Source organism: Periplaneta americana, chromosome 10 (assembly GCF_040183065.1).
Source record: "Periplaneta americana isolate PAMFEO1 chromosome 10, P.americana_PAMFEO1_priV1, whole genome shotgun sequence".
NCBI classification, from domain to species: domain Eukaryota; kingdom Metazoa; phylum Arthropoda; class Insecta; order Blattodea; family Blattidae; genus Periplaneta; species Periplaneta americana.
The window spans coordinates 49795237-49820665 of record NC_091126.1 but is presented as its reverse complement, the minus strand read 5'-3'; the positions used below and the strand labels follow the sequence as shown (position 1 = coordinate 49820665).

The window sequence follows — 25429 nt, the reverse complement described above, 5'->3', positions numbered from 1 at the left end:
CTTGCCTGCCTGTCCAGAGTTGCGCTCGGGCGTGGGTTCGAATCCCGCTTGGGTTGATTAACTGGTTGGGTTTTTTCCGAGGTTTTTACCAACCGTAAGGCGAATCTCAGGTAATCTACGGCGTATCATCGGCCTCATATCGCTAAATACCATGTCGCTATCACCAATTTCATTGACGCTAAATAATCGAGTAATTGATACAGCGTCATTAAATAAATAACTTATACATACACAGGGTGAAAGGGGTATAACTGCATTAATTTTAAGAACATAAGGATAAATTTCAGAACACGGATTCCTTCCTTTCGCTCTTACTTCATAATTCCAACCATGTGCACACAAAATAAATTATTGGCACTGAAATGTGCCTTTTCGTAAGCATGATGATGCGCAGTCGACAAACGCAGACAAATCTGCTCTTTTTAGAATATTAAGATATAATTGTCAGTGAGGAATCCGTATTCTGAAATTTTCCCGAACATAATCTTTATGTTGTATGTAACCAAAAATCAAATATCATTTTGGTATTTGAGTAACAAATTAATGTGTCTGAAGTTTGACTCCCATTTATGATAAAACTATTCGGTATTGAGACGTATGAGTGGTAAGATACCAACGCGAAAAACAAGCCGAAAAAATATTCCTTTGTCATTTCTTCGAAAAACGCTTCATTTGCGTAATGACGTACAAAATTAACTGATTAAATTTTCGTCATACTGTAAATGCGTTTTTAATCCGTTAATTTTGTACGTTACTACGCAAATGAAGCGTTTTTCGAACAAATGACAAAATAATTTTTTTTTTCGGCTTGTTCTTCGCGTTGATATCTTACCAGTCACACGTCTCAATAGCCATTGACCAAATACCAAATTGACATTTGGCCTTTTGGTTACTTGCAACCTAAAGATTCTGTTCTTAAAATTAATGCAGTTATTCCCCTTTAACCGTTTATATATGTAATTGCTTCCATTAGTTGAGTAACTTACGTTATTACAATTATATCCATATACATTTTTAGCAAGCTGCTGTGTAGACGTAAATTGATGCAGTAATGTTGTCCACATATACATGGAAAAAAATTTAAATAACAGACAAATTTTGATATATACGCACCTTCGTCAAAATCTACAACTTTTACTTTTGAAAGGAGATAGGCAAGGAGACCGGGCATGCTACTTACGTACGGTGAAATTCGAAGTCGGTTTATGAATATTCAAATCCAAGTCAAATCCATTAAGAAATATCACGCCAATCAATTAGTAAGTTGTTTACTAATCAAGGAACATATGGTCCGTGTCTCGAAACAAGAATTAGCTTGTTTACGACATTCCTATCTCAGGAAGGTTAACGTTTGCAGATAACGTTTACCCACCAAACGAATACTATTCAGATACCAAGTCCTTCCTTCGACTTCGTTCCGAGTAGCAAGTTTTTCAGTGGCTAGCGATGTGTCTTCGCGAACCTGCAGAGTTGTATTTCTTTAACGGTACCAGTACTTCTAAATTTAATTACCCGCTTTCGTTCACGCTAACACAATAATTGCACATTTTACTACCATAACAAGTTATAACTTCCTAATAAGCTTGAAACTTTAAACAATATTATCAAATGCTTAAAAATTAATCTCTAAGATGACACAATTGAAAAGTAGTGTGAAAAATGCATAAGAAATATAAATAAACAAGAATGTATAATGTGATTCTACTGAAGTCAAGTGCCATCTATCGATAATTGTCCTAATTATTTCAAGTCGCACCAGAGGCGAGAATCTCCGTGGGGACCTCGAAATAAAAGACCCAACTTATTATTACTGCTTACTCTTGTTCCGGGGTAAATCGCTGAAAGCAGTGATTGTGCGAACCAGTAACAGAGTAAGCTACGTCGAAGAGTAGATACCTGATTTTTATGGAATATTCGCAGACTTCGAATATCATCTTTCAGTAAAATTTCATACGAACACGTAAGTTCGCTATCTAGACGCCAAGAAGTGATGTGAAACGAGGAAGTAAGACCCCGTCTTTAACCCAAAGACAGATACGCGATACTCGTTCAGTACAAGGCTAAATGGCCTCAGAGACATTTTAGAAGACATGACAACACAAGGAAAAATGCCTTGCCTACTTCAACCGGTATCGAATTCGAGTTCTTCCCAGTCGCTCTAGCAATTGTCTAACTGGATTCCACAGCTTCGCAGATACTGTTAAAATGCTGTCCTGTCCAAAGTGGCTAGTTTTTATTGTTCTAATCAGACCATGTGACATCTATACCGTGGGAAACTGCAGTACAATTTACGTTTAAATTATTACTGTGTAAACAGGAAGACATTTTTATTTTTCTCAACTGAAATGGCGGCGGGACGGCACTGACAGGTGACAGTCGGTACTCACCGGCGCTGGACTGCGGGGTGATGCACATGTCGTTGTCCTGCGGGAACTTGCTGCAGTTGAACATTTCCGGCCAGGGGAAGCCGTACTTCTTCATGCGGCCCTCGCAGCCCTGCTTCACCTTCTCGCACAGGCTGCGGCAGGGGTAGATGGGGCGGTCCAGGCACACCGGGCTGAAGAGCGAGCACAGGAAGAGCTGGATGTCGGGGTGGCATCGGATGTTGTTGAGGGCCACCCAGGAGCTCGCCTGCTGAGACACCTCCGCCATCGTGTCGTGGTCCAGCAGGTTGGGCAGTCTCATCTTGTTGTAGCCGATCCCGTGGCAGAGGCTCATGTTGCGAGGGATGTCGACGCAGGTGGGTTGCGTGGGGCGCCCCCCGTGCAGCCCCCACGTCTCCAAGTAGCCCCGGGCCCCCGACAGCGCCAGGACCAAGAGTAACACGCTGGCTGGAGCCATCGTCCTCCTACGATCGCCGTTTCGCATACAACTAGTGGGTAGGAGTCGCCGGCAGCGGGCGTGTGGCGGGTGGCGGGTGTGCGGGGGACGACGACGTGCCTGCCCGCTCCGAGTTGATTGCCTTGAGTTTGGGTCCACTTACGTCCCCACCCGCGAGCCCGTGGTCTCGCCGTGTGAACATTCCACCATCCTCCGCACCGCAGACTCCGGCTCCGACTGAGGCTCCGTCCGCGACCGCGTGATTATCTGCCTGTTACTCACTCAATTAGCCTCCCGCACCCACGTGACTCGGAAACGACCAATCGCGACCGTGGGTCGTCCACGTGGGGCCGCACACCGCCCATGCGCCACCCATCAAAATATCCCGGCTACTTAATTTCCACGTGAAATTCACTCGCTGACTGACAATGTAGACATCACTCATTTCGACAGGACGTGACAAAACCTTCTTGCATTTCGTGGGTTACAGTCTGCTAGAAAACATTGTCTGCCTTCTTCATCGGGAGTGCATGTGCAGCGCTCGGTACAGCTACACGGTTGCGAAGCTGTGCCGAAAATTGTCACGCTGCAGCTCTGAAGCCCCGAGGGTGAGAACAAAACATGACAGAAATTCCGTAAATCTCACCCCTACGAACTCCCATCGCGGTTAATGAAGCTCTGAAAGGAACAGAGAACTTCATTACAGGAAGTCTGTAACACTTTCAAGTTATTACACGTCATTCATGTTAATTTCTAGTGCAATTCACGTCGAAAATTGTATGTAGCATAGCGGATGTGAAGTTTTGAGGGGAATAAAATATGTGTATCTAATACCTATTCACTTCACTTGCGTAATTCAGATTGGGAAAAAATATAAATTACATCACTGATAGTCCGTGAACTCCACCCTAAGTCTCTACCGGCATACACGTCGAAAAAATTCCCATCGCTGTTCTTGAGCTAAGCTAGAATAACAATTACATCACAAACATTGTGTACCCCTTCTGGGACTACACGTCATAGTTGTCTGGAATGAAGCATGTAGAAAATCATCACACTGCAGTTTCGAAGCTCGAATGAAATAAAAACAATACGTCACAGGTCTGTGAACTATCCGCGTTTACACATCATGATTAAATCCTTCTCGGCAGACACGTCGAAAGTAGTTCCATCATAGATGTGAAGCTCCGGTGTGATCACGGAATTATATTACAGAAAATGTGTGAAGCATTTCTGGTTTTGCACGTCATATATGTAAACGCCTGGCGGGATGTGTTGAAAATCGTCACACTGCGACTGTGAAGTTCTAGGAGATGTCTGAAAATAAGACATCACATATTCAAAGTGGGCATTATTGCAGTGTGAAACTGGGGAGATGCATGTAAAGGGTTAATATATTACAGCATAGCTTAAACGGGGTACAAGTCAAGAAATGACGCTGTAATGCACTATGGGGAAATAGGGTATTGTTCCAATTAATCGGAAAAACTCATTGTTCGAAACTTTACTTCTACAATATTCTCCAAAACGAAAGGGACCCACACTTCAGTAGATAATATGGCCTCTCTCATTGTTAACAATCTCTGATAACGTTATGGCACGTTTACTAGTCTTGAAGCCACACGAGAATGATGGAATCGATCTTAATGTTGTTGGTCGCACAGACCTTTTTTTTTTTCATTGTTACTGCTTGCAAATTTACTACAGATTCTCTATAGCTTTCTGGTCTGGCACTTTCAGAACATGGTAGCACCTTTATCTTATTGCCGTCGAAGAATTTCTTGCGTTTATTTCAAGTGTGGGGCGTTGCAAGTTCCTGCTGGAAAATTTTATAGACTGCTGGAAACTTTCTTTGGAGGAGTGAAAGCACTATTCGATTCTTCGCTGAAGCATCGTGATATACAGGTCGGTCTTCATCATGCCTTCAACAGGAATCAAGTGGCCATTAAAGTTATATATGCCCAAAAACATATTTAGGGGAATTTTTTAGGCTTGCTCAATGCGTGTCAGAATTTTTACTAAAACTTTTGTGCACAAATTTTATCGTATGACTTATAGTCTTCGAAGTAGCTATCATCCGAGAAAATATTTCTATAATCGTCCACTGTACACATATCTTTTGTGACTTTCTGACAACGGAGCCATTTTCTAGAATTAGCCTGAATTTATTACAGTGTTAAATTGAAATCATAATGCAACACAACTGAATTAAGTATTGATATTGATATTGGTATTACTAGTTAATTATTAATTACGTTAAAATTTCACAAGGTTAGTTATACTTCCTTTTCATCAGTTTTATTTACTGTAAGCCAAATTATTGCTGCCAACATAACAATTAAAAAATAACTGCCAGTTGTATTTGTCAGAAGACCTACTCTAAAATTCGAAATAAAGTTGGTAAAAGAAAATCCAAACTGCCATATAGAAAGTCACTATAATCCACTAGCATATGTAGTAATAGGGGGAAAATGGTTAGGTTTCACCCTTACGGTATTAAATAAGCCGATCTGGACTATAGAAAAGATAATAAATTTTAATGTAGACTACAAGAGTGCGCGTCCTTGAAGTTGTCCTTAGGAATTCTCTCAAAATTTATGTGAGCTACTAGACTAAAGGTCACTGGTCTCAATTCGATAACAGCGTCCCATTTAAGGGAATTAAGGAATTTTGCAATGGAACATGTTAATATATTAACACAGTGAAGTCTGTATTTGTTTAATTTAAGTAACTCAATAGTTCATCAGTGATTATACAGGTATTAAAAGAGTGTATTCAAGGACGAACTATGTTCTGTGTTAGCTAACTGTTACAGTGCTGACAGCTACAAAAATAAAATAATTTCCATACTGTTTTATTTCAATATCGGATTATGTTCGTAAACTTTTAAATGCCAATCAAATTTTTTTCTTTAAAAGATAGGAATGGGTAAAGAGCATTATGGTACCAGAGTCATCTAAATTCATTATGGTTGGATGAGGATGAGGCGGTTAATGGAAACAACATGAACAAGGTGGGTTTTGGAACCGACACACTAGTGGATTTAGAAGTCTTTTGGAACAGTCCTAGATTTTAGCCTTTAAAACAAAGGGGATAAAACGTAGCTTTCTCCTAAATAATTGTAGGAATTCCTTCACAATCAGTATTGTACAGTAGAGTACAATTTCAGATAACACACTCTGCAACGTAGTTTGGAACATCATGTATAAACAATGATAGAGAAAAGGGAGTGCATGAGTGACCTGAAATAAAATGAAAAACATTATATGTGTATATATATATATATATATATATATATATATATATTTTAATTTTATTTAAGTCACTGAAATTTCGCAAACAATAAATACAAATAAAGAATTCGACAAGAATGCCCTCTAGTACCGCTACTGTTTAACACACACACACACACACACACACACATATATATATATATATATATATATATATATATATATATATATATATATAAATTACACAATAGAAAAATGTCTCCCTTTGGTACGAAATTATGAAATAAAATTAAACAGACATTTATAAGTTAACACTCTACAGTATGCAGATGTCCAACTGTTAATATGACAATGAAGATAATTTACAAACATCAATTTAAAACATTTAATGAAATTGCAATAGATTATGGAATTAAAATAAACACATGCGAAACAAAATCAATGGCCTTTCAAGGAAAAGAAATAAAAAGTAAAAATTGTGGTGATTAACAAAATAATAGATTCAGTGCCATCGTTTAATTATTTAGAGAATATTATATCAAATTCAGAAAATGAAGACATGGAACAGAAACTATACATGAATATAATGCAGTAAATAGAATTATAAGAAGACATTTCGGGAAGCAAATGTTAAAAGAAACTCAAGTCAGATTACACAACATTACAGCAAAACAAACGCTAAAATTTGGCAGTGAAACATGGGTCATAAAGCAAAGAGATAAATCTAGAATACAGGCAGCTCAAATGAAATTTCTGAGATCAATTTTAGGATTTACAAGATTAGACCGCCAGAGGAATGAAGCTATTACAGCAAAATTAAAAGTTAAAAATATTTCGGAATATGTATGATAAGAACTTTGTGTTAAATATTATTAACGTACCTTGTTAACATGTTTCGACCTATTTTCGGTCATCTTCGGAAGATAACCGAAAATAGGTCGAAACATGTTAACAAGGTACGTTAATAATATTTAACACAAGAAAGTTCTTATCATACATATTCCGAAGTGATACAGTGTTAAACGTTGTGTAATCAAGATGTATATGTTAAAAATATAATAACAGAAATAGTATAATACAGAGAGAAATGGAAACGTGTTGAGAGAACGCAAAATTCCCCGTTATCCAGAGGCAGCTCTATCGTACAGACTAATAGAACGAGGAGATCAGGGAATACCACAAACAAGATGGTTAGAACAGGGAACTAAAACAGACATATGTTCTAAACCTGAAAGGCAGAAGAATAAGAAGAACAAGTCACTTTAAAACTCAACTTTCGTAAATAGCAAAATAATGTTTTAAATTATGGAAATGAGGCACAAGTTTTCAAAATATTCATCGTATCCACGTTTGGACCAAACTGTGGTAGCAGTGGTTTCTGAATCTTAAAAAAAAAAAAAAGTGAATGTTCACACCACAGGTAGGGGGTTATGTGTGGGACTAAAACTCTGCCATGGAATCGACTTGTGGAGATGATACGATTATGTATAAGTAATATCATTCGAAATAGAAAAGTAACTTAATTTTGCTGCCAGGGAATCCACTTATGAAGCTATTACGAATATGTATAAACAATAATACAATTCGAAATAGAAAAGTAACTAAATTGTTGCTATAGTCTACACCTAAAACGTAAAATGAGAAATATCTATATGATATTTTTACGTGTGGAACTAACAGTTCTGCCAGGGGATCCACTTATGAAGCTATTACGAATATGTATAAACAATAATATCATTCGAAATAGAAAAGTAACTTAATTGTTGCTATAGTCTACACCTAAAACGTAAAATGAGAAATATCTATATGATATTTTTACGTGTGGAACTAACAGCTCTGCCAGGGGATCCACTTATGAAGCTATTACGAATATGTATAAACAATAATATCATTCGAAATAGAAAAGTAACTTAATTGTTGCTATAGTCTACACCTAAAACGTAAAATGAGAAATATCTATATGATATTTTTACGTGTGGAACTAACAGCTCTGCCAGGGGATCCACTTATGAAGCTATTACGAATATGTATAAACAATAATATCATTCGAAATAGAAAAGTAACTAAATTGTTGCTATAGTCTACACCTAAAACGTAAAATGAGAAATATCTATATGATATTTTTACGTGTGGAACTAACAGCTCTGCCAGGGGATCCACTTATGAAGCTATTACGAATATGTATAAACAATAATATCATTCGAAATAGAAAAGTAACTTAATTGTTGCTATAGTCTACACCTAAAACGTAAAATGAGAAATATCTATATGATATTTTTACGTGTGGAACTAACAGCTCTGCCAGGGGATCCACTTATGAAGCTATTACGAATATGTATAAACAATAATATCATTCGAAATAGAAAAGTAACTTAATTGTTGCTATAGTCTACACCTAAAACGTAAAATGAGAATATCTGTATATTTTTATGTGTGGAACTAACAGCTCTGCCAGGGGATCCACTTATGAAGCTATTACGAATATGTATAAACAATAATATCATTCGAAATAGAAAACTAACTTAATTGTTGCTATAGCCTACCCCTAAAATGTAAAATGAGAAATACCTGTATGATATTTCTCAGCAAACTACTAAACGGTTTTAAAATATCTGAGGTGTTAAACACATTCTAACCTATTGGCTCTACCACATGGTGATACTTTACGCAAATTCCGATCAATAGATGCAGTGATCTATATTTTTTTTTCCTACAAACATAGTTTACATCGTCGTTACTCGGGTCAGCCACTTCTGTAGCTAATATTAATTTTTCTTTATCTGTGATGGAGAATTAGTCAGGAAGACAGTTTGCTTGCCTGACGGCATTTGTAGTCATTGCCGCTCTGCTCAAGGGGCTTCGTCCCGACAAGGTTTACTATTATTAATGTATTCAGTATTTATGATTGTGCAAGGTGTGTGTGTTATTAATTCATGCAACTTTAAAAACGTGTTTTAGATTTGTACGGGTTTTACTTCTCTCAGGGACTTCGTGCCGTTAGTTTGTCTCTTAGTTGCTACAATGTTTATATTATGTCTACGTACATCTACACATAACATAAAACATTATTCTGGCACTTCTTTCGACCGTCAATAAACGTTCTGCTTAAAGGTACTTATATGTGTATGCATTGAAAAATCATTATACAGTGTGCCCCGTAGAATCACTACCAAAAATAAACCTGAATATCTGCTAAACTAATAGTGACAGAATAACCGGACTTAGATTTTATGTTATAAAAACTCACCAAATTTCAATAGATCTCCACACGTGCGCGTCTTGTGGCTCGAACAATATCAAGACGGTATTCTATCTCCCTCCATGTGTTCCGCAGCATTACATGTGTGACGGAAGCACAAGCGTCTCTTATCCGCCTTCGGAGGTCAGCCAGGTCCTGTACTGGAGTTCGATAAACACCACCTCTTTCTCCAGAAGAAAAGAACTGGTTGTTATTGTTATATCACTATTTTCAATAAGAAGAAATAAGTGTGTCGCGATATCGTGGGCATTCAGTAAAGTGTGTCGTCAGTCAAAAAATGTTAGGAACCACTGCAGTAAGGTATTCGATAAACAACTTATAGTCGGACCATGTGATCTGTGCCCCCGTAAGATATGCGAACTGAACCTTAATTCCTTCTCAGCCTCGGTAATTCATTTCTCTCCCTGCATTCCTATCTCTCTCTTTTCTATCTCTCTCCCTTTCTCTCCCCCACTACTCACAATTTTGGCCTTCTTGCGGGACAGTTCACAATATTTGCACTTGTAGTCTAGTGTTGTCAACTCAACATGAATACTGTAGCACGGAGTGGCGAAAGAAATATTATTAAGCAAGTACGTAATAGCAGTTTGCGATGAAGAGAAACAAACAGGTCAATATCTGTTTCCTATAAATCAGGAACGAAAAGAGCAACTGATATCACAGGTGAGGCTTATTTTATTTCAATTGATTACACATTAAAATTAATTACTTAACTAATACTATTAATACAACATTTTATGTAATTTATATAGACAGGTCAGAACTCCTAATAAAGAAAATCAGGAGAGAGGGAGTCTGTGCAGTAGATGAAAAGCTAGAATCACCAGAGAAGAACAGACCAAGGGAACTTTTAATTATTGTAGATGATATGACCCGATGTATCTTAAGAAGAAAGATACAAGAATTTTATACCGTTCAGAAAGAAGTTTCAACATTGAAGAAATTACTGAAGCTTGCGTGAGAGCAATAATTTCCAAGGTTGGAGAGAAAAACTACGGAAAGTGATTCGAGACATGGGATTTAGGTGTAAAAAATTTAGAAATACAAGATGCATTTTGATTGAAAGAAATAATATTGTAGCATGGAAGACAAGTTATTTATGACACCGTTTGACGGAAGTTTGGCAACATCCCTATTCGGCAAGGTTCGTGGCCTGCTGTTGAACGTGGTGGGAGGAAAGCGGATGGAATGGAGTGAGTACAGGCGTTAACTTTTCCAAGAACGACAACAGCGCTGAAGGGGCACAGATCCGATGGTCCGACAATACAATGTCATTCACTGTTCAGGAATATCATATGTTAATTTATGAAGAAAGTCGTCGTAATTCAAGTGAGGAAGAAGGATGTACCGTCAACGTTTTCCGCAAAGAAAGTTATCTAATCGGCGAACTTTTGTAACAGTTTTTCAACGATTATTATAAACTGGGATACTCTTACCCCATTTCGAAAATCGTGGATCTTAACTACGTTGGAGACGTGAAAATCTAATTTAATAAGTTCATATTGATACGGAAACAAACTGAACTTAGACAAACAATTACGAATGGTTTATCTGTAAGAAAAACAATACTGAGTCATTTATTTCCAAATAAAAATTATGCAACTTTATGTATCTGAATAAAATCACTCTATTGAAATGGAACAAGAATCTCCACTAGCTTATGAGAAATAATTATAAAATATACAGATACTGTATTTTTAAAATCTGTATTTCCATCAAAATCAACAAAATCGATTTCCTTTAGCACCATAATACTGTCTCTTTGTTTGGAATGAGACAGTAAAAGGATTTGTGTATGTTAAAAATGTTAACTTTGAGTTTCCTCACAAGACTTCCAAACATTTATACAGAAAGGATGGGTAGTGGGACAAGTCGTTCACACCTGAAGACGCCCAGATGCTGTCTTGAGTACTATATGACTCCACCTCGGAATTATCTGTGGACAGGTAGCAGAGTTCAATAACTTACCAAAATATTCAGTTCTCTACCCGCCGCTTTGGCAAAAATCAACTTTAACAAAACTGTTGTCCGTTAACCCTTTCTTTTGTGACATTTCGGCAACGCTAAAAATAATAAGGATCCACTACAGCTGTGCAAGGTATGCATTGAATTCGGTCGACAACCTCTGCCTACCTTCCTGTCTGTCTAAGGGACGCTGGAAAAAATTCTCTCAGGACTAAAATATTTACAAAACTTTTCAGTCTTTGAATCTGTTGATAACAAACTGTCAATTTTCAACACTGTCAGAGAGATTACTCGTATTTTTTTTTAAATAATGTACTTTTTTACTTGGTTATTTAGCGACACTGTATCAACTACTGAGTCATTTAGCATCGATGGAATTTGTGAAAGCGAGAGGGTATTTGGCGACATGGGGCGGAGGATTCGCCATAGATTAACTGACATTCGCCTTACTGTTGGGGAAAACCTGAAAAAAAAACGCGATCAGATAATCAACCCAAGCGGGAACCGAGCCCGCGTCCTAGCGCAACTCTGGGACGGAAGCCAAGCGCCTCAGCCGACTGAGCTACGCCAGTGGCTTTTGATAACGTCCGTAACTTCTGATATTGTAAAATCGACAGTCAGATTTGAAGGTGGATTTTCGATCCAACAAATGAGTTGATTATATCGTCAAATCGTTGGAGTGGTATAAAGTACCGGTAACTCGAATGTACTTGATGACAGAAAATAGAGTATTTTTGAACATATTACACAATACAGTATTTTATTAATCATTATAGTAATATGGAAGAAAATTGTTTATCTAAAATGAGAAAATCGCAATAAGCAGAAAGCCACCGGCGTAGCTCAGTCGGCTAAGGCGCTTGTCTGCCGATCCGGAGTTGCGTTCGGGCGCGGGTTCGATTCCCGCTTGGGCTGATTGCCTGGTTGGGTTTTTTCCGAGGTTTTCCCCAATCATAAGGTAAATTTCAGGTAATCTATGGCGAATCCTCGGCCTCATCTCGCCAAATATCATCTCACCAATTCCATCGACGCTAAATAACATCGTAGTTGATACAGCGTCGTTAAATAACCAAGTAAAAAAAAATAAGCAGAAAGTAGAAGCTCCGTCCACCACCCCTTCTACTTTTCCCCTACTATATCACCAGACACTACGTGATAAGTGAGTGTTGTATCGAATGCACATTTCATGTGGGTGGGGATAACTTCCCCCTACTGACGTTCTCTTTTTTGCGATTTATCCCTAAATTGTGTAGTTGGAATGAGTGAAAAATATACGTGGAGGTTGCGAACAAACCGGTCATTTCAAAAATAAGTTAGTATATTTTTCAGAAAGTAGAAAAAAACTGTAGCGAGCCTTCACTTTACCCCAAAGTGAATGATAATTTTGTGTCGTGCATGTTACGTCCGTTGTTCTAATGGTATCATTAATAATGATGATCTAAGTTATTTTCTGTGCATTTTGTAGATAAAAATCTTCTGGAAATGTTCCGTTTTGTTTGAAAATGTTAGGGAAATTTTCACTTTTGTTCGAAAAAAAGCTATTTAACATTTACAACTGTAAAACATACACGTCACTTACATCAACTGAATCATGGAGTAACGAATATAACATCACATGGTATGTAGTAATTTAAGCATCGGCCAGGCAATCTTCAGCAAAAGGGGTCCAGAGCGCATAGGCTCACGTTACCAAATATATACGTAATCTTAATCAAATTTTGAAAATTTTTTTACAACTAACATATTGTAAGTCCTTTTACATTCTAACGGGAAAATATGTGTCCAGGATCTCTATTGTGGGAAGATGTCGGCCTCGCTGGTGCTTACTACATAATCAACTGTACCATAACACGTTTACAATAATTTCAATTAGCATTAATTATCACCCTTGCACATAGAAGTGGAAATGAACGATTTTGAATGAATTCCCAATTGCAAACATATAAAGAATGTTGGAAATGTCCGTTTTTTTATACAAAAAAAGACAATGAAAATATTGGCATTAGTATGGTATGGAATTATCCAGTTTTGATTGAAAATATTTTATCATAATGTGTTTAATAGAAATGACCGAATTAGAATAGAAACAGTAGCATATTCAGAAAGATGCCTCTCTAATCATACCGAAACCGTAAACATCTCTTATTTTGTTTTTGGTGGAAATGACCGGTTTTATTCGCAACCTCCACATATAACCTGAATATCCCTTGAGGAAAGAAATAAAGGATACTATTTGGTGGTTAATAACAAATTTACATTAAGAAATCGTCTGCTAATACAAGTGGGTTTCATAAAAATTCTGGACAATATTAATCAAAAGCTACAATACCCTAGCTATAGAACTTGACATTTATTTTAACACTACTTTCCACGTTTGTTTTTAATTATGTGCTCATACTTTCCATTTAAATGCGTCAATATATTCTCGTCGAGTTTAAAATAATTATAGCCCTTTTCTTTTGCAAATTATTTTAAGAACATTTTTTCTCATGATCACATTTCCATTTCTACCAGGAATGGCATACTTCATTGCAATACATGCGTCTGATTTGCAGACGAAATTAATTTTAGTATGATTTAGGAATCAGAATTCTTCTATAACACAACCTTTGCGTCGGCGAAAGACGCAAGTTTTCTTGAATATTCTAACATTAAGTTTCAAGCTGACATATCGTCGATTATTTGATCGAAATTGATAAAATGGTTCTTATTATAATGAAAACTGATGATTAGAGACCGGATTTTAAAGGGAAAATTTTTCATCAAAAAAGGACTAAAAAAGGGAAAGTTGTAGCAAAAAAAAAAAGACTTGAAAAAGGACTATATTACACCCCAAAACACACTTCAGCACATTCATAGATGTATATGGCACACACAATCTTACATTTATCTCTTCACAACATAAGGAAAGTCTTGTATTTGATGTAGTCAAAAAAGGACTTCAAAAAGGACTGTATTACACCCTCCAAAAGGTGTTATTTTAATGGAAAACACAATTCAGCACATTCATGGATACACATAACACACACAAGCTTATATTTATCATTTCACAACACAAGGAAAGTGTTGTATTTTATCACATTCAACATTTCAATATGTTTCAATATGATTCTGCCTCTTTGAATGCAGAATGTCTTTATAAACAGAAAATGACCGCTCAACATCAATTGAAACCAGAGATGAAAATTATCTTTTTATCCTGAACTCTAAATCAGCACACTTTGTTAGTTTTTCAATGTCTGGAATCAGAAGAAGAAGGATATTTATTTTCGCTTGCTCAGGAAGTTATAGTACTATCGGAAAAAATATAGGAAAATTATTTAAATGTTTGCGATATTCTGTCAAAAAAGGGCCAAAATAAGAGATGTTTTTAAAAAAGGGAAAAAAGGGAATATGGACTAAAAAGGGGGGGGAAATAGGGAAGTCAAAACCACACAATTTGGTCGGTGGAAGATAGTTTTGAACACCGTAATTAATTATTTCATGTTTCATGTTGAAATAAAAAAGGGATTTCTTTAAAATCCGGTCTCTACTTATGATTGTTAAATTTACGGTCGTCAAGAAAATTCATACGAACGTTGGTCAAACCGCAGATTAAGGGCTATTGTTATTTTTCTTTAATACATTATTCAAATTTACTCTTTCAATTTTAGTTCCTTCAAGGGCGATGAAGTTTTGATGAATTATTGACGAACACAGAGTTGGAAGGGGTTAATACTTCAGTGCTTTATGACGAGTAACTGAACATAATCAGGAAGTGTGTACCAAGGATTTACAATCGAACTTCTATATCTCGAAGTGCTTTTGGAGATAGATAACACTGAGGAACAAAACTGTTTCTCTCATTTTCTGTAGCATGAGAATTTTCAACTGTTTCTATGTATTTTTCACCGCTGATTTCAAATCTGAAATCGGTTTTCCTGTACATGCAACAGTTATAATGCAATTTGAAACTTTGAAATTTTGCAGAAAAGGACATCCATTGGTATTTACAAGGGGATAGGTGCACAACGACGCTTAAATCTAACCTAAACACTAATTATGTTTTACAAACATTTTCCTTTGTCTTTACAATGTTTAATATAAAAAATTTTCTGAATAGCAAAACGCATATTTTTCTGTTTTTTAAATGAGATCATGGCTTCTTCACGTAGATATAAATCTGTAAATAAGCATGATACCTTCTGTCATGTATGTTGTTGCTACGCACTTCGTCTTCAAAGGCGCAATATAACATCATTTGTTAGGGCGTGCCCATAAAACCTATTTCTTTGGCGACCACGACAAGAAATGGATTCCGTGTAGGCCTATTGTGTGTCATAATTGTGAGGAAATGATTCGTGACTGGACAAAAGGAGAACGAAAGGGCATGTCTTTTGAGATTCCCATGGTTTGGTGAGACCGAAAGACCACACATGTGGCTGCTTTTGACTGGGCAATGCGAAGGATGTTGGCAAGAAACTCCGGCAATGCAATCTATCTCACATTTTGAGGAACTCCTTGTTCCAGTTATTAATGAATTTGCCTCTTCTGAAGATGAAGGAAGAGAACATGGTCAGGAAGATCACGGTGCTTGTGATAAGTTGGAAGAAGATACGGTTGTAGAATTCCATTCATGAAACTCTGTGAATGAACAAATAGACAGTCGAGATAGGATCACATTTCTCTCACTCCAAATAAACACTGACTTGATGAAACAGCTCAAAGCAATGAATTCTGATGATTGTTTTCAATATAGAGGGTGGAAGTGAAATAGTCTTGCAGATTTTCAGAGCGACTAGCTCATGTTGTATGTAACAAAAAAGTGTAATGCCATATTGATGAAAAGTTAATAGTTTCCTGAAAAAAAAAATGTTTCAAATGTTTAACACCCTCCTATTCAGTAACTATTTCGAGTAGAATTGTGATTTTTGTCCACATCGATAGAAAATCTAATAAAGAATAATTTTTTCCTCTGGTATATTTCAATGGCACGGACGATTTTCGTGTAAATTTAATTTAAAAACGACTAATTTAGAGCCACTGAATGATACGACCAGCTTGCAACATTATAGCAAGAGACGGCCGTAGGAGATAGTTCATTTAGGAAAACAGACCTGAGTTCGTTGACCTCTTACATCTGTTTTACGAAAAGAAATCCGCTTCACAGGGAGCTATAGCCTACCCAAAAGCTAGATTTGCATAATACACGTCACTGTTTGTTAACAGAAAACCACAATTCATGTCACACAGAGCTTCTGTGCACTCAATCTTGGTTGCTTGACGGTTGTCAGCTAGAGTTTCTGGGTAGCTCAGTTGGTACAGCATTGGCACGTTTAGCCAAAGGTCCCGGGTTCGATACCCGACCGCGGAACAATTTTTCCTTGAAATTATTGAAATCAGCTTCACACGGAGCTATACCTGAAAGCTAGATTTGCAGATTTAGAAGTATGTTAGCGGCGATATTGCCAGAGTGCTGAAACTTCCAACTTGATTTTCTAATTAACCATATATTTAATTACAAAACGTAATATAAGTTTTCTATTCATTTAAGTGTACTACCCCCGTCTCTTTCAATCTGCAGGATTACTTCACTTCCATTCTGTACAGTTTCTCCTTTTTCTGCAGGTGTGTTCTATGGACATCAAATCCGTGTCTTTGCACGTGACGAGGAATTCGTCAGGAAGATGAATAACAAAGAGAATGCAATATGACTGTCCTTCGTGGCAGTTATATAAAAAAGAAAACTTTCTTGGTAACGAACTATAAGGCGGGCAGCTATGAAGTTGTGTTTCAAAGGATGTTATTGGCTTTCCGCGATCTTGGGTGTAACATGAATGTAAAACTCCGTTGTAAACTTTTTAATGATTCGATGAGAGCAGATATTTCTGTTATAGGCTATGCAACCACATGCAGTCGAATAAACACACAGCCATCTCATCAATACTGTTAACACAGTTCTCATTTGCATTCTGCAGGCAATGTATCATATACTTCAACTATCTAAGGTTTTACCATGCACAGGAATAAGTCTACGATCAATTCAAAACAATAATTTAATTTAGAAAATATATAATAAAACAATAGCTACTCTTATGCCAGTACTTGTTCATAATTACATTAAAGACATCATAAAATGGTTGTCGTACACAATATATGTCCGTTTTCATTTAATTTCATTTCTGTCGTATCATAAAAAACATAATTTAGAAGTGTTGGTACCATAATGAGTGACTGACAGGTTGGCATCACTGATAGGCTCATAGTCCTAAAAGAGGCTATTATCCGTAAACAGGCAATTATACAATTATAGACACTATAAAAAGCGCTGGATTTTGATGAAGTTCCCTAACTTAGCCTATGTGCACAGGAATAACATAGGCGAGAAAAACAATGTCCGAGCTCTAAACCCTATTTCAGTTTGGTTGATAGGCTTTTCCCTCTACTCACACTCCCTACCATCGGTGAAGGGGAAGATGCTACTGTCCATCTCATAAATGTTCGACTAATTGCTTCCTACATAGTGACAAATTTTATTCCTGAAAGTGTTTACCGGTACTCTACATTTCGAAAGTCCATATTAAGCGTTTATATTGAATTTTATTGCTGTTTATGTTAACTGGCACATTAAAAAGCTACTGACAACAGAAGATAAATGTTTTCTCCACCGCTAGTTGCTACTCTAGAGCATACACAATGGGACAATCTGCACTGTGTCGCTTCCCCTGACTTCATAATACAAACTGACATTCCTAAATGTAATTAATTATATTAGTTGAAAATATTGTAAGATCTCTAACATGTAATTGTCAAACATCTGTGACACTATTTTATATTCACTTACATTATATACTTTATTTAATATTTTATTTTCTAGTGTGTACAGCTTGCGGGGTGCAGGTATAAGAGGTAACAGTCACTGACGGACTCAGGACAAGTAGAAGGGGAAAGAAATGCCTTCGCATCCTCTCAACTTGTATGAAATGCCGTTTAGTTATGGGTAAAGGACAGTACTTTATTTCTTATAAATTCCACATCAATAAACTAATGCTTGCATGCACATGTTCCTTTATGATAAATTCAAATGAACTGGACTAATCTAAAATATCGTGATTTCCTACCACCATCTGCAGTCACTATAGTAGTCAAAATTGTCCTATAATATAATAATAATAATAATAATAATAATAATAATAATAATCGTATTATGTTAAAAATTGTGTCCATCGAGTGAGCTCTATGGTAGCGTGTCTGCCTACAGGCTAGCCAGCCTGGGTTCGATCTCCGGCGGGGTCAGAAATTTGCATGTAAAATTTCTACCTCGGGAATAGGAGAGGTGCCGGTGCACGGTTTCTTCACTAAATTGTGCAACAATACGCCTAGGTTAAATCCCACATCTCTTCGCAGTGCATATGAAGAGAAGGCATACGTCAATGTTGACAGTGATTCATCCGTCGGACGGGGACGTTAAGCCTGGAGGCCCTTTGGTGTTATTCGACAGGAGTAGGCTACGTGTCGGCACCGGGTTTTCCCTTCTTCCTTCCTCATTTTTATCATCATCACTCATTCCATACAGAACACTTACACATACACTCACCCCAGTACAAGACATAACTCTCCACAGATACACATAATGTACAGCGTGGCCCACCGAAGTGGTATGCAACTAGAAAATGGGTCACAGTCCTGCCATCTATCCGCAATATATGGCATCCGAATCACGTAAAGTGAAGTGGGTAGACATTAGATACACGTTTAAAATTGTGCAGCAGAGATATGTAAAAGAAATGAACTTATAATCTGTTGTTTTTTTTTTTTTTTCGAAGAATGTAACTTCAAGATTGTTAAAAGTATCTTTAGTATCTTTACTTTTCAGGTTGACGATTTTATTTTATTAAGACCTCAAAACTCCAACTTTAATCTTGAAAGCAAATCGCTCTAAAAGGGATGGCATTCGTGTACATTCTCACCGAGTGCACTGACTAAGCAGTTTCAAGAGTGTTCACTATTCTGAATCTCATCCAACGTCCAATCGAGTTGATTTTTTGCTCAGTTATTTAACTTTATTGAGAAATAAATAAATTTAAAAATTATTAGGTACTGGTACATAGAACAGCGACGCATTTTCCTTGGTGAGACATAATCAAATAAAGAAAAAGTCGTACGAATTGTGTTCACAGAAGATTCAGCAGTGTTTTGCAGAGAGTATACAACCACTGAAACATTGCTTTGTCAAATTATTTAGTAAGTGGTGAAGAACAGGTTCCGTTCTCGATAAGAAAAAGGCTAATACGTAGTATTAGTGGATATGAGCTGCAGCAAGTGTAACAGAACTTCATACATCGCTGCTCAATGTGTGTACAGAGTGATTAAATTGCCACTTACTATTAAGTTTTATGCAACCGTGCATTTTATAGCATGCTCACGAAGTAGCGGTAACTTTCTGTAGGAAATTTCAACGCAAGGTTAGGTGTGAAATTTCTTATATTTTCAGAGTGAGTTTTTTTATTAATTGAAAATAGACAACTGTGCATTATATTTGGCTACCAAAGAAAGTTAGTAAATTATAGCAACAAATTTTAATAACATATTGTACTTAATTACTTTTGAACTATTAATTATTTATTTGTTTATTTTTTTGTTTATTTATTTTTTGTTTCTTTTATCTACCTGTCTGTCTGTCTATCTATCTACCCACCCACCTATCTATTTATTTATTTATAATTATTTAAGTTTTTAATATTGAAAGCGCAAACATTTCATAACACATGCCCGAATTGCTGGCCTCGTTTTGCAGTACATTTAAAACACTGCTGGCGTAAAAATAAATGAAGAGGAAATATGTGGAAAATTCCAAATCGAACCCTCAAACTATTATTAACTACACACCTTAATCACCTGATCTAGTAGGACAGACACACTGCTACCTTTCGCAGTTCAGATATGATTACTCTGTTTACGGAATGTACGGGATTCCATAACTTCTTATGAATAAGGTGCAGGTGACTCATCTGGAAGAAAGTAACTTAATGGAAAATATTCTGAGCAACTGCTCTGAAATTCAGATAATATTATCTACAGTTCATTAAATAAATAATTTACTAGTTACAGGAAAGGTCAAATGGCACACTTCAGTACCATAAGGCGGCAAGAATGTTATCTTCGAGAGCAGGCGATTTGCTTGCCAAACTTAATGCCGGCAGGAGTGTCATTTCCTTTGAATGAATGGATGATTGAGAGGGGAATTGGGAGGAGAAACTTCAAAAGGTACGCCAAAACGCGTCGTAGCAAGAGAGTTCGTTGCTGATGAAAACTAAATGTGTGAACTCCATACCTGTTCAGTTAAACTCAAGGTCCGTCTATGCTTATCAGTAGAGCCCGAATGTTAAGGTATTTATTTTGGTTAAAATAGGCAGGCATATAGGCATTAAAAATAGTAAAAATAGGCAGTGAAATAGGCATTTATTATTCATGGAAACAGACAAAAATATAGACAAATACTTAATAAACTATCCCACACGGTACTCACTTTCCTTGGTTACATGCCACAACAAGATGCTTTTTTTAAGTTGTCAACTGTCATAGTGAGCCGCCTGTCAGAGAGAACATTTTTCATGGTGGAAAAAGATCTTTCTACTTCTAGTGAAGTGATTGGAGCAAACTTAAAACAACTTATTTCAGAAAGACTGTCTCTACTTTCTTTCAGAGATCGGGAAAAACGACTGCGTATTGTCTCAAAAAGAGGGATGTGAGAAGGGATTAGAGACTTCAAAGTACGCGTGACTTGTGCGTGCAAGCGACAACAGTAATGGGACCTGGAGACTTGCTTTTAATACTTCCCTCATCCCCTTTCTTTCGCTGGTAAACCCCAAAGTGACCTGAGCACTGAGGATTATACAGTTCAAACATCTTTGTTAAGTGACATAAAAAATGGAATTGGTAGAGGAGAAAAGTTTACGACTTCTTCGAAACATATGTATTGCTGGAAAATAAAATTCTCAGCAAATATTCGTGTCAGATGAATATAAGTTTTTAATTTGTATAACGGGTTTTTTTTTTGTTTTTGTTTTTTGATATAATTTATGTACGGTTTATCTTAAATGCATTAAAATATAGGAAATGTATAATAACGACGTAAAAGGGCTAAAAAGGCACCTAACCTTAAAATAGGCAAGGGAGCTAAAATAGGCAAATAAATAAATAAAAATTGGGCCTATCGTCCCCAAATGTGTGGTCCTCATACATACACTCAGTTTAAAAAAGGCTTTTTGCCTAATATCCGGGCTCTACTTATCAGTTTGGAATAGTTAACTAGAAGTTATTTGTACACATTTTTTAATGAATATTTGACCTTTCGACTCAACCGAGTCTTCTTCAGGAATTGTGCCGATGAATACATAAATACGTCTGTTTAAGGGGAGGCAGAGGTGAAATTTTCGAACAAAACTGAAGAAAAAATGAAAATTTGGTTTTTTCCATTTTTACTATCTTTATTTTCATATTCCGATGTTAGTTTTTGATTTTGTGCCCTTTAAAAGTATGAAATTAAAACCAAGATAACTGTATTACTATACTATTCCCATAATAAACTAATATTTACTATTTATATCTTCTCTGAACATATAAATGAAAAGAAATATTGAAAATTTCTTGCAATATGGTGCATGGAGCATTTTATATCAAACGATATAAAGTTTTATAAAATTATTAATATTTACAGAACTATTGTACTTAGAAAGTTGAAACTTGGTATGTCCATTACTAATAACATACTTAGTATCCATGATCAATTTCAAACAAATCGGATAAATTTTGTGGATTTTGAAATATTCACCTCTGCCTCCCCTTAAATGTAATGTACGTGTGTGTGAACCAATGCAATGTGAAACACCAATAAAATTAAACAAAGTGCAAGGATCTGTTATTAGTCAATATAGATATAACATTTTAAGTAAAAATTTTAAAACATCGATAAAATATTATGCGCGTATGAACTGTTATGTAAGTAAAATATTAAAAATGAAGTACTGCGATGTGTTGCACAGTCTATGACAGAGCGCTGTTATGTAACAAATACAATATATTTTGCATTTCAAATTTAGAGCAGTATTATTCCAAAGTCTTCGCAAAACTTCACTGTATTTTTCAAATGGGTTAATTACTGGTCTGATAATGGGAGGGGGAAGGTCGCAAACAAATGTCTCGCCTAAAAGTGGGTCGCATTTTCAAAACGTTTGGGAACCACTGTTCTACAGCAAAGCTAAAAAGGATTCTTTTTTTTTAATATTAAATAAAAGTAGAATCAAATTATATAACAGCCTGGCTCTTCATACTCTTCTGTAGGGCACTGAATCTTGGATCATGGAAGAAACAGACTTTCAAGAATTAGAGCAGTAGAAATGAGATTCATATGAAAACAGCTGGTTACTCATAGCCAGATTCCAAAACTAACGCAGGAAAAGCAGAAGAAATAGCCTATCTTGGAAAAATTGAAAATCACAAAACAGAATAGTTACCACATGTAGACTGAGAAGTGGCAGACTCCCAAGAACTAAAAACCAATAGGTAAAAGACGACGAGTTCGACCTATGAAGAGACACCGGAAGAAGCCAAGTGGTCTGTCTGACTCTATGAGAGTTGAATGATGATATAGGAACAATGAATTTTACTTAACAGGAGAACATGGTGATGGTGGGCTTTTTAATTGGTTTATTTTACGACGCTTTACCAACTGCGACAGTTTTCTAGCGTCTCCATGACATGAAGGTGATAATGCCAGCGAGATGGGTTCAGGGTTCAGCGCCGAAAGTTACTCAGCATTTGCCCTCAAGGGGCGTCTGTACTGCCTATCCCAGCAATGTAAATTTCATCTAATCTAGGTGCACTTTTCCCAGGACTTACATAAGATACACATTTGAAATTTTTAGGGGTTATTCTTCAAGTATTATTGTATGTAACAGACTAAATTACTCTCTTTATCTTTTATTACTCTGCTTTACATTGCTGGGATGGCAGTACAGACTCCCCTTAATAGGTTGAGGAAAAATCTCGGAAAAAACCTCAATCAGGTAACTTGTCCCAAACAGGATTTGAACCCGGGCCCGCTCCTTTGGTGGTGATGGTGATGGTGATGGTGGTGGTGGTTAAATGTTATGTTTTATTTAACGACGCTCGCAACTGCAGAGGTTATATCAGCGTCGCCGAATGTGCCGGAATTTTGTCCCGCAGGAGTTCTTTTACATGCCAGTAAATCTACTGACATGAGCCTGTCGCATTTAAACACCTTAAATGCCATCGACCTGGCACGGGATCGAACCCGCAACCTTGGGCATAGAAGGCCAGCGCTATACCAACTAGCCAACCAGTGTGGTGGTGGTGGTAGTGGTGGTGGTGGTGGTGGTAGTGGTGGTGGTGGTGGTGGTGGTGATGGTGAATGTAATTTGTGAGGAAATCTACTCATGCAGAGTATTCATTTGATGAATTCCTGCCCACGTTGAAGTGTAATGAGATGTGTTGAGTTTCTAGTTGTGAGGTGTACTCAAGCAGTGTTGCTTTTGAACACAACGGCTCTGTACTCCATTTGCTCCCCTTCGCAACACCCCTCAGGGAACAGAGAAACGTAATGCATTTACGTTGTTTGTTGAGGAAATAATGAACTCTCGGCAGGAAGGCAGTGGGTGTCTTGTCTTCCAGCTCAGCGCCTGTCATGCGAGGGTGGAGGACGAGACACAAATATAATTTCACTTCTTTGGTCTTTCGAGTGTTCAACTTTTGTTTATCTTTCACATTTTGTGTGATTTCTTTTATGTTTATTTTGTCACAGTAACTCATTTGAATATGATTTCACCATCTCCCATTTATATATGATTATTATTTTTGTTCTGATGTAGGTCGATATTTGAGTAAATCTGCCGGTGTATAAGAAATCATTAGGAAATAATAAAAATTACTGCTCATAAATAGTTACACCACACAAACAACAAAATCATAAGGTAATCAGAAATGGCTTTTCATTCTTATTTAAACTCATGCTTCGAATTTTTATTTTCCGCTTTTCTCCTACTCTTTCCTTCGCTAGCTTCCTGTCTCTACAAAATTTCATATCTATATTCTATTTTTACTCATTTCGTTTCTTTTTCTTTCCTATCCTTCTCTTACTTTTTTCTCCTCCTTCTTAACTTACTAGGATTGAATGTTATTTCCCATATTCCTTGTTTGTTCATTTTCCCGGTTTCTTATTAATTAAAGTACAAGGAGAAATTATGCGATTCTTGAAAAACCGATTTCGAGATTGTCGCATTGTTGCCACTGCTGGCATCAAAACATGGTTTTGACAATGCCATCTGTTTGTCTTTTGTCCATCTGTCCGCGTACTGCGATTTCTCTTGAATTATTGAAAGCATTTTGCTTATAATCAGAATATGCCAGTCCATTTATCTGAGGATAATAATTAGTGCTGTGGGATTTAATCGATTAATATAATCGATTAATCTAAACGATTAATCGATCAATTTCTGTTGTAAGGTTAATCGATCAAAAATATTTAATCCAATAATCGAGTCGATTAAAATTAATCGGTTGTAGTTGATATTAATTATTGTTTTGTTAATACAAACTCATACCAAAAATTCCGACAATATTTCTCTCTCGAAAATTGCTTACTTAAAAGCACAATAGCACTATTAATTTCTAACTGTAAACCAGGAAACGTAGGGAAAATCTTTGCACAAACACTTCAGAAAGAGATGGAGATATGAGGACAGTGACCTAGTCTACGTCTATTGAAATTTGAAACACAATGCGAAACCCTTATTAAGTCTTATGGTTTTCCAAGAAAACTTCCACCTTATTGTCAGCTCATCTTCCTAGCATCTTCTGGGATTCGTCCCCCTCATCCCTTATAAAATAACCATGTCTACACTGTGTGCAAGTGAGCGTAACTACTTTCTTCTCTTTCTAAAATCTGGTAATTCGATTACAATAGAGACCAGTCTTGTGTTTCGGCCGCTGTACTTTTGCAGGAGTTGCAGTTTCTGTGCTGAGTTTGTATTTGAAGGTGGTGTGTTTAGTTCGACAAAGAAAAAAAAAATCAGTTTTATGTGGTTTGTGAAAAGTGTAAACTCCATTATGTCATATGAGAATCTGAGATATAACTCGGTGAAACGTTTGGATT

General features: G+C 36.6%; 1 protein-coding gene across 2 annotated transcripts in view; it reads right to left on the bottom strand.

Annotated features, from left to right (window-relative positions):
• Window positions 1-25429, bottom strand: part of LOC138707660 (secreted frizzled-related protein 5-like) — a 305125-nt gene that overhangs the window by 218647 nt on the left and 61049 nt on the right. Inside the window, exons 1-2 of one of the 2 annotated variants that reach the window (XM_069837385.1) lie at window positions 9301-9439; window positions 2388-4137 (exon numbers count right to left, since the gene is read on the bottom strand). In XM_069837385.1, the coding sequence (XP_069693486.1) occupies window positions 2388-2868 (481 nt within the window). In that variant the 5' untranslated portion in view covers window positions 2869-4137; window positions 9301-9439. Of the gene's footprint in view, window positions 1-2387; window positions 4138-9300; window positions 9440-25429 lie in introns of those variants that run through there. The other variant, XM_069837386.1, reaches the window with a different exon arrangement.